The sequence below is a fragment of the Mycosarcoma maydis genome, chromosome 1, assembly GCF_000328475.2.
Source record: "Mycosarcoma maydis chromosome 1, whole genome shotgun sequence".
Lineage (NCBI taxonomy): Eukaryota > Fungi > Basidiomycota > Ustilaginomycetes > Ustilaginales > Mycosarcoma > Mycosarcoma maydis.
In genome coordinates, this window is record NC_026478.1 from 2,371,476 (window position 1) to 2,380,938 (window position 9,463).

General features: G+C 52.1%; 6 protein-coding genes across 6 annotated transcripts in view; 3 read left to right on the forward strand and 3 right to left on the reverse strand.

Annotated features, from left to right (window-relative positions):
* Window positions 1-34: 34 nt before the first annotated feature.
* Window positions 35-649, reverse strand: UMAG_00792 (uncharacterized protein; the record flags this gene model as incomplete). The annotated part of the gene is made up of 2 exons (XM_011388262.1): window positions 35-142; window positions 233-649. 2 exons carry the CDS (start codon window positions 647-649, stop codon window positions 35-37), a joined length of 525 nt encoding a protein of 174 aa, XP_011386564.1.
* Window positions 650-1,497: 848 nt separating this feature from the next.
* On the forward strand, window positions 1,498-2,159 carry UMAG_00793 (uncharacterized protein; the record flags this gene model as incomplete). The annotated part of the gene is made up of 3 exons (XM_011388263.1): window positions 1,498-1,648; window positions 1,746-1,978; window positions 2,061-2,159. The coding sequence occupies 3 exons, from the start codon at window positions 1,498-1,500 to the stop codon at window positions 2,157-2,159; spliced, it is 483 nt and encodes a 160-aa protein (XP_011386565.1).
* Window positions 2,160-3,355: 1,196 nt separating this feature from the next.
* Window positions 3,356-3,688, forward strand: UMAG_00794 (uncharacterized protein; the record flags this gene model as incomplete). The annotated part of the gene is made up of 1 exon (XM_011388264.1): window positions 3,356-3,688. One exon carries the CDS (start codon window positions 3,356-3,358, stop codon window positions 3,686-3,688), a length of 333 nt encoding a protein of 110 aa, XP_011386566.1.
* A 691-nt stretch (window positions 3,689-4,379) lies between these two features.
* UMAG_00795 (uncharacterized protein) lies at window positions 4,380-5,082 on the reverse strand (the record flags this gene model as incomplete). Its single annotated transcript, XM_011388265.1, has 3 exons — window positions 4,380-4,571; window positions 4,658-4,854; window positions 4,956-5,082. The coding sequence occupies 3 exons, from the start codon at window positions 5,080-5,082 to the stop codon at window positions 4,380-4,382; spliced, it is 516 nt and encodes a 171-aa protein (XP_011386567.1).
* A 796-nt stretch (window positions 5,083-5,878) lies between these two features.
* UMAG_00796 (uncharacterized protein) lies at window positions 5,879-6,979 on the reverse strand (the record flags this gene model as incomplete). Its single annotated transcript, XM_011388266.1, has 1 exon — window positions 5,879-6,979. The coding sequence occupies one exon, from the start codon at window positions 6,977-6,979 to the stop codon at window positions 5,879-5,881; it is 1,101 nt and encodes a 366-aa protein (XP_011386568.1).
* A 2,197-nt stretch (window positions 6,980-9,176) lies between these two features.
* UMAG_15051 (uncharacterized protein) overlaps window positions 9,177-9,463 on the forward strand; it is a gene marked incomplete at both ends in the record, with an annotated part of 1,919 nt that continues 1,632 nt past the window's right edge. Inside the window, one exon of the mRNA XM_011388560.1 lies at window positions 9,177-9,461. Within this exon, the coding sequence (XP_011386862.1) occupies window positions 9,177-9,461 (285 nt within the window). The remainder of the gene's footprint in view (window positions 9,462-9,463) is intronic.

Consider the following 9,463-nt stretch of genomic DNA (forward strand, 5'->3'; position numbering starts at 1 on the left):
CAATGGAGCAATGGAGCAATCACGAATGGAGCGTCTAATCGTCTTTTGATACGGGCAAGCACTTGTTGTCGACGTCCTTGATGTCGTAGCACTGGATGTACGCGTTGCAGCTAGTCTGGGTGTTGATGTTATCATCCATGATCTGTGATTCTCAAAGCGTCGACGTACTGATCAGTATCCACAATTCACGACTCGTTGTGTCTCGGCAATCCTCTCGCACCTCAGAACTTACATCACGGATGTCATCAGCCGTCTTCTTACCCAGCTTGCTTACATCGCAATCCGCCTTGGTCCGGCTCACATCCGACTGCACATCTGCGACGTAGAACGTGTTGACAAACATCCCGTGCCCATCACTCCACGGCACAACGCGGTTCCACATGTTGCGCAGCGGGCCATTGTGATGGCACGTGGTCACGTTCAAAGCTGGACTGTACGTCACATCGCTGGTGAAGTGCGACGTGGATTTGCAGCTGGTCGACTTGATCACGCATGCGTACGCGGCGTTCTTGGGGGGCTGCGTGTGTTCATCAGTGTCGATCTCCATTTCAACAAAGCCCGCATTGACCGCAGCGGAGCTCAACGTGGTAAGTACCAGAAGTGCCGAAAGCGAGTGGAGGAACAACGAGGATGACTTGAACGAGACCATGGTGAAAAAAGGGAGTTGGGGGGAAACAGGCAAAGTGAGGTAGAACGCGGAAAAAGGGCAGGGGAAAGAGGCAGTCGAAGGGATGAAGGCGGAAGAAGGCCACTTTTACCAAGCTTACCAGCCTTATATACCTCCTGCGGGGGTCTCACCGTTGCCTGTTTCCACACTCACAATGCCTGGCTTGCTACACTTGCATTCCTCGCAACGCCGAACATCGAAGCGGTCGGTCTCGTTTCATTGGCTTTGCAGAGCAGCTTTGAATTGCTCTGCGATACAAAACCTCATCGTACTCTCCATCAAGACCGCGTCACAGTGCAACCGGCATACCTGCGCTCGCTGCCGTGGTTCCTGATTCAGTTTGTGACTGATTCCACCCACTGTAAAAGCACCACTGTGCATCTTCAACTTGGTGTTTACATGCGACATCAGGGGTCCTATGCAGAAGGTGGGTGACGCGGGGTTGTCAAATCATTTCGATGAAGCTCGTTCAGAATGCATCGCATTCAGGGCCAAAATTACGCAGAGTGAAACACACTGATCGATGCACTCGTTGTCAAGGACTGCATCCACTCTGCGTGACTTCATAGACAAACCGGCTTGGCATCAATCGTGTGCTGATGAGTCCACCGCGCGTCACGTATCCTGGAATGACATGGAGCGATACCACGACCCCCTATCGAAGCATCATCCGAAGTGCAGTGGATGTGGTGGCCTGCGGAAGAAGCATTTAAGCGCCGACTGCACTTTTCTCCACTGCATCACCGAAGCTCACCTCCCTTTGCCTCTATCAGCCCGTTCAGCCTCACTCTTGATAGGGATTTTTCGTGCTGACTTGTTCTAAAAACACTATGTGGTTCAATCAACGCTTGACTCTGGCCGCCTTGCTGGTCGTCGCCACCGCCTCGACCACGGTACTCGCTGAAGAGACGGCCACACACGAAACCATCCGTGACGTCAAGGATTCCGCTGGAAAGCCCGTCAAACCTCTGTTCGCCTGCTGTGAGCTGATGCATTCGCTTGTTGGTTCCCTCTCGTTGTTCGGCTCACTTACTTTTCGCACATCATCCATGTTTGATGGCATTGTTCCATTCTACAGCCGTGGAATCCCGCACCTGTCTATCCGAAGACAACTTCACTGGTCTTCCCTACCTGGGAAAACTCAAGCTTTCCACCTGTCATCACGACGGCTTTTTCAGCAAGAGCTTCCGATGGATGTTCCACAAGAACCACAAGTTCATCAACAGCTTCTACGTCTATTGTGATGACAAAGAAGGGTTCTGTGACAAGTACGTTCAGGGGTATCAGGGACATCTGGACGAGATCGCTTCGGTAAGTTCGAGTGTTATCGAAGAAATCAAAACGGAAAATGTACACTGACCAACGAATTGAGATCTTGCACGTAACGTTGTAGGACATGGAGCAAGCAGTGGAAGACCAGACTAGCTGCAAGCCCACCTTCCGCTGCTTCGAGCTCAAGGACGCTGACGAGAACTGCTTCTGCAACAAGTAAGAGCTTTTTCAACACTTCGTCTTGCGCTGAGCTCTCGGCTACTGTTCGTGCTTCCTGCGGCCCTCTCGAGTGCCTTCCTATCAAACACTCCTTGCGCACCCTAGTCATTCTCTCTTTCTTCTTATCTGCCGATACAAAAAACCCATCTGTGAAAAGTTCGATCATCCAATTCAATTTGCTGCAGTTACTTCTTCCCTTTCATCACATCGGGTAAGGGGAGAGGCGCAATGGAGTGATGAAAACAATCGTGAGCAGAGCTCAGTTAGGAAAAGACTGGTAGCGAGCCCAAGTTTATCTGCTTTCAACTCAAGGTCGATACATGACTATCTAAAGGATCCTAAGCAGAACTGAGAATGGATGTGTTCATTGACAGGGTAAAAATCGTGAAACCCATCCAGGAAGGTGGCGGATTCGGTTCACTGCTGGTAGGACTTAGATGACCGCTTTGACGCCAAAACACACAAGGTGCTAGCGAGTCACGAGTACTGTTGTTCTTGGTCACATTGAAGAAGCAGGTGACTGCAGAAGGTGGATTGTGAGGTGTCGTCCCATGGGCCTACCACCTTAGCTCGTTCGGGATGCAGTATGTACGGACTAGGGAACGAAATGTGGGGCAAATTCAGTGACAGCATTCACGATTCGTGATTCACGATTCACGATTCACGATTTACAATTTTCGCGACTTCATATGGTGACATCGGCGTTTCCCTCACTGCAAGTCCAATAAGAGAGCTACGCACGTCGCGTTTCATCGATTGTTACTCGCGGCTGTGTCGCATCACAGCGCACGATCAATGCATTGCCTGGTGTGGTGAATAGCATGGCAGGCGCAAGAGCGAGCTAAGCGCCGACTGCACTGGATCACCAAAGCTCACGTAGCCGTTTCTCGATCATCCCTCTCGAAATGCCCTCGAAACTTTGCTTCACTAACTTTGCTCGACGAATCGTGAATTTCTTCACGCTTTCGTAGACACGATGCGATTCGCTCAACACTCGGCTTTGGCTGTCTTGGTGGCGATCGCTACAGATCGACCATCGTGGTCGCCGAGGGAGTGGTCACGTCTGAAACCATCGCTTACGTCAACGATGCTACTGGCAGACGTGCGAATCCTCTTTTCGCCTGCGGTCAGCACATATGACCGTTTTCACTCGTCCTCAGTCCACTCGCTGACCTCTCACACTTTGCGTCGCCAACAATGTCGTTAGGCGCAGCCGTGCAGTCTCGCACCTGTCTAGCCGACGATCACTTGACCGGTCTTCCGTACCCTGGAAACATTAAGCTTTCCACTTGTCACCTCGAAGGCTTGTTCGGCCAAACCGGCCTGCGATGGCTCTTTAACAAGCACCACAGTTTCATCAATAGCTTCTACGTCTATTGTTACGACAAGGATGAACCTTGCAACAAGTACGTTCAAGAACATCGCGGTACACTGGACACGGTTGCTTCGGCGAGTTTGCTTGAAGAACAAGTGGCGAGAAAAGAGCGACAACGTGCCGACAGATGCGAGACGTCCTCACTTGGTACATAGGACATGGATCAAGCCGTGAGCGACCAGACTAACTGCAAACCAGCCTTCCGCTATTTCGAGCTGAAGGACGCCGATAAGAACTGCTTCAGTAGCGAGCAAGGAACCTTTTCAACGGCGTGTTTTACGACGAACTGTCGATTTCCAGTTTGCGTTTCCTGTGGGCTTTTGAATGCTTTCCCGGCCAAGCACTCATTCCACACACCAACACTGGCTGAGTGTGCCATACGGACAAACAAGGAGGAAAGCTAGCGGATGTTCGTCTTGGTACCCCGTATTTACTTGCTGTTGTCAAGTTGTTTTCCACCAATTCGGGTGATGACAGAGGCTTGATTGAGGGTCGATGATGACCATGAGGAAAGCTGACGAACGAGAAACACGGTGACAAGGCCTAACGTTCTCGGCTTCCGCTTGAGGATCGGTGATGATCCGTTTGGTCTCAAGGAGCCAGTGGCACCGAGCGTGGGTTTGCCAAGTGGGTTCTCTCATTCCTCTTGAAGTGGCAGCACACACCCCTTGAACGGGACAAATTTTGTAGAACAACATGGACACAAACAATGCTATCAATATCTTGCGTTCTGGGTCGCATTCAAGGCTCAGATAACCATCAGAATTGAGTATGTCTAGATGACACAACGAAAAAGTGCTTGATGTCGAGAGCGTTACATGGGTGCTTGATCTGAGCGTGGAAACGTTATCGCCAAAGAGGCAGGAGACCAGCATCGCTCGTATCTTGTTGATCCGCTTTTGCGCCCTTCTGCAGAGTGCGAGTGGCGGTAGCGGGCTTCTGCTTAGGTGCATGTGGCTGTAGGCCAGGCCTACTACACCCCTTTTCAGGTGCTTCCCAGCACTCGGTGTGAAACCCGTTGAGCTGCGGCTCGAGATACTATCATCAAAGGAACAGTCGAGCTCAGCTTTCGTTCTGGTTGCAGACGTACAAATCGACCTGAGCCGATGGGTGGAGTAACGTACCTGTCTCAACCAGTACGGATCGAAGTGGTCACCACCGATGTCCCAGAATTGCTGTTGAAAGCCGGATTCGGGGGAGATGGACACCAGCGCATATTTGACTCCGGCGGGAGGAGGCGGTGAAGCATTGGAGCAGCGCGAAAACGTGATCCCTCGCGCTAGGTTGGACACTGCTGCTGTACTGATCTTGTCCGGCAAAGCTGCCAACAGGCACGAAACAGAAGCGTGAAACAAAGGTGAGACTGGGAGGATCAACTCTTGCAAACAACGGTAGGATCAAATCGGCAAAACAAGTGCTTACTACAGACAGCAACGTTGGTACCCGAGTCACGTCTAGCGGCACTTAGTCCTGCGACGAGTGTCATCAGCATCGACGAGAGAGCGAAGAGCGGTAGTGGGGAAAACATGTTCTGAGCCCTGAACATCATCGTGTAGTGTGTCGCGTGAATACAACAGAAAGGACGAAAAGGTGGGAATCGAAACAGCAAAGGGTGTTGTCTTATAGTGAGCCCACGAAGCAGGCTCGTCTCAGCTGCTCAGCAACACCCAACGCGCCTCACCAGTGTCATTCGCCTGGTGCAGATGAAGTCGAACATAGCAGTGGGCCACGCTCCAGTCATGCGGTCCTCATTCGACCAGCCATCTACTGACCGATGCGATGTGCCACCTCGACCTCATTTCATTAAACCTTCCTCTCAGCTTTAAAGCTGCTGAACGACAGACCGCTCCCACGGACATTTCTTCCCATTCTCACAAGGTTCGGATCATCAACCTTTGTCCGATTTCCTGAAACGGCATATTGAGCCAGTGCAGCCATGGCGTTATCTGGTTGGCATACATGCATACCCGACCACCCTGTGACAACAACCGAGATTATCACGGTTGTCAGGCACCAAAGCTGTTGTGGATGGTCTCCCTGCTGCGGCTCGCATTGCATGCGACGTTGATCCGTTCATTTTGCCATGATACCAAAAGGGGGTCGCGTGGTGCTTGATGACACCTACTATCTGGACACCATGCGGCACGGCGCACAGCGCATTGTCTGTCAAAGAAAGCTCAGACAGGGACAGAGATGCTGTGCAGACTGACTTGTGACTCTCGACCAAGGTGCGATTTTAGGTGATTAGGGTTACATGGTATGTATTGAAGGAGAAAGTAACTACATTTACAGACAAAACATTCAAGCGAGATTCTCTAGCGAGATCCTCTGCTCGAGCTGTCGACTCAACGACGGCCACGTGACTCTTCCGCACCGGCCTCGGACACGTTATCCACCTTGAAAAGGGTCCTGGGAGCAGGACTAGCAGTGCGTGATTGGTCCCTTGATGTAGCGCGAGCACGCGATCTTGACCTGCTCGCTGAGCCTGAGCGCTCAGCAGGGATGATACCGTTCGGGTAGGCACTTTTGTTGTGCACGGCTTCGTTGTATTCTCTCTGACGTTCAGATTCAAGCTGCTGCGAGAACTCTTTTTGCTTTTTGCTCGTCTGGCCTGCTTGAAGGAAGAGACTGTCCCAGGTAGAGGGGCGCACTTTGGCCTGAAGCTCATCGAGTTTTTCGTCGGTAGTGAAAGTCAGGTAGTGCTCACGGTGGCTGTCGATGGCAGCAAACAGGACTGCGACAAGGTATGGAATGGAGAATGAGCTAGGCAATGATGTGATGGAAGAGTCAAAGTGAGCCACGGTAGCTTGCACTCCCTTGATCAGCTCGACAAGGGTGGATTTCTGGCCGTCAGCGTTGCGGCGCAGGGCGACGTTGAGTCCCTTGAGGGATCCTTTGATGTAGAAAGAGTCCGAGCTGGGATTGTTAGGGGACGATGCAGATGCTGAGGACTCGGCGACGCTAGTGCTTGGGCTGGACCTCTCGAGGTGGTATTTGTTTTTGAAAAAACCTTTGGTAGAGATCTTGGTGCACTTGCCCAAGGTTCCGTCTTGCTCGAGCTCGATGACTTCATACGTGGAAGAGGCGACATGCTTTCGAACAGCAAATGGAGCGTTGCTGTCGGCGGAAACAACAAGCTTGACTGGCGAGGAAAAGATTTCTGCTGCTTTGCCGACGAGGTCATCGTAGAGCGAATCGTCGAGAGCGGAGTTGCGTGAGTATTCGAGCTGCACAAACTCAAAGACGACTCGGCCCTGCGCGGCATCGTCGACGAAGAGGATGGGGTCGCACTTGCGATCGATGTTCTTGAGGGTGAGTGAGCATGGAAGCTTGGAAGGAAACGGCGTAGACGTGTTGGCAGCGTTGTACGAAGGCACAGTTTCGACAGTGGTGGTGCTGTGGGCGTATCCCGGGAGGGGTGCGGAATCGAAATGTGTTGCGGACATCTGGGCAACGGTAGCTTGAGATGGTAGGAAAGAAGATGATGATGGAGAAAAGACAAGATCATTCGTGATGGACAAACGAGAAGACTGCTTTTAAGAGCAAACATGTCCCTAAGCGGGTCAGGTTGGACACCGTGGACATCAAAATTCACGATTCGCCAGAAGATCCGAACTCAATCGGCCTTTGTGCACACGATGAGGCGGGTGCCTCGGCTAAAACACAGGCACAAATTCGGCGTTGAGCCTTCCAACAAGCACGAAGCTTATCAAGTTAGAATTTCTTGGCAGTCACAAGTGTATGCACTTCTTCCCTCTTCCATGAGAGAGATTGTTTGGAGAATGAGCATGTCCGCCAACGATGCCAAACTCTCATCCATGCTCGCAATGTGAACGACGACGGAGGTCGGAGTTGGGCGAGAAACTTCAGGGTCTTGAACTTCTCGGAGAAGGCCGACGGGCCGACGAGCCGATGTTGACGGTTGGATCGGATCGGATCGAATCGAATCGAATCCAAAATCAAATCGATCGAATCGTATCGAGAAATTCAATTGTTGGAAGCTATCGGGCAGATGCGCACCGGATCACATCAAACGCACGTTTCTTGCCCGTTTGGCCGTAAACTCGAGCTAAGTTACTCTGCAGGAAGTATGTATCTACAGTGCAGGTTGAGTGATGTTACCAATCACGAATCACGAATATTATAATAATTTTGGATTGTATTTGTGATTGACAAGTAGAAGCTTATCCTGGACTGCACATGGGAAAATGAAAGCAGTTGGCATGCACTTCAACCTGCGGTCGGTACAGACTCGCTACCGCCGCCTGAGGTTCAGGCTGGTCGCGCTTCAGACGCGCAACTGACCCTTGAATAGGGGCAGAAGATGACAACACAGGAACCCTGCTGCACAAGGTAAGCTTGGATCTGGCTGTCACTCTGAGCCGCGCCACGCTGAATCACACAGTGGAACCGAAAATAAAAATGCTTCCGCTAAACAGCCTCAGAACACTCGAGTTGCTAGGTTTACTATAGCACTCGTGTCGTGAGTGGCACGGTCAACCTTGGGACGTGAACGCCTGTGCTTACCCCTTTTGCCCCCCGGGCCGTCTTTTGCGCAACCCTTGCAGCAACACATTCAAGATTTTGAGACGCCATTCACGATTCACGATTGATTTCGACGCCATTATGGGCCACTTGCCGCGGCGCTCGCATTCCGGACCCTCCAGAATCGGCTGTGCACGCGTAGCCTTTTGTCTTTATCATGTAGCGCCTCTCGGCCAGAGTGACAGAGTCACGAGTATAGCGCTATATCTTTGATTCTAAGTTATTTACGATTCGTGATTTGCGCCGTCGAACGACTCACGACTTGTGCCTCTTCGCGTCCCCTGGGCTCCGCCGACAGAGAAAGGATAGAGGAGCCAAATGCGACCCAAAATTGTGTAGTCACGAGTCCTACAAGTACTTCTTTCTCCAGCCGAGATGTCACAGTTCTCCTCCGAGTCGGATTGGCCCAACCTGTTGGCGTTACTCGTGACTGTAGTAGTCAGCCAGCATCTGTTCTTTGTGAGTTGTACGCAACCTGTCAATCTGTTCCAAGTCACTCAGCCCTTAGAGACAGGATGCCGTTTTTCGCAACCCGACGGCACACAATCGAGCATTTCTTGTACGATTGATTCTCCGCTGCGTTGCACGATTTGTGCCGCGCTCATGTCCATCATTACACTGCGCTGACACTTTGACGAAGCTTCCGTGTCCGTGTCCCCCTGATCTTGTATATCCTGCTTGCCGCCCTGGACTCATACACTCGTGGACCCCTCGAGTTTGGCTACTCGCACCAGTGTTGGTGGCTATAATTCTCGGCTGTCCGCTTTCGCTCAGCTTGTTGGGCCCTATCCGCTACGCCCTCCCTCACTCAATGCGTGTGTGTCTGGCTTGCCCGGCTTGCCCTCCGTCGCTGTCGTGAACCTGAACCTACATGTCTGTGGCCCTTTCCATTCTGGCCCGCTTCATCTTGCGCCCTTCCTACGCTCTTCTCCTCCCTCCACCGCTCCCCATCTCTTCAACGTTCCCAGCGCTGGACTACGTTGGCGTAACTTGATTCGCTACAACGGATCATCCAACTCAGCGGCTGCGCCTCGAGGGGCTCTTGTGTTTCTTAACTTCACGTCGACCATATCCGCGCCATCTGTCTCACCACAGCTCATGAGTCGGCAAGGTGGTGATTACCGCAGCGTTTCCGGTACACAACCAAAATCGCAGGGCTTGCCGTCGTACAAGCAAGTCACTTACCAACCCTCAAGTGCCAGGCTTCCAGTACATAGTGCCATCAACTCGGACACGATGTCAGGCTCCATCTCGAGCGGCGACAGCGCCTCGTCTGGTCAGAAGCAACGCCTCTTGCCCACTGCCAGTTATCAGCCTCATGCCGCTACCCAGCAGGCTATCAGGCTTGAGGGCAGCAACACGCGTGCCAATACGTATGCCTCGTC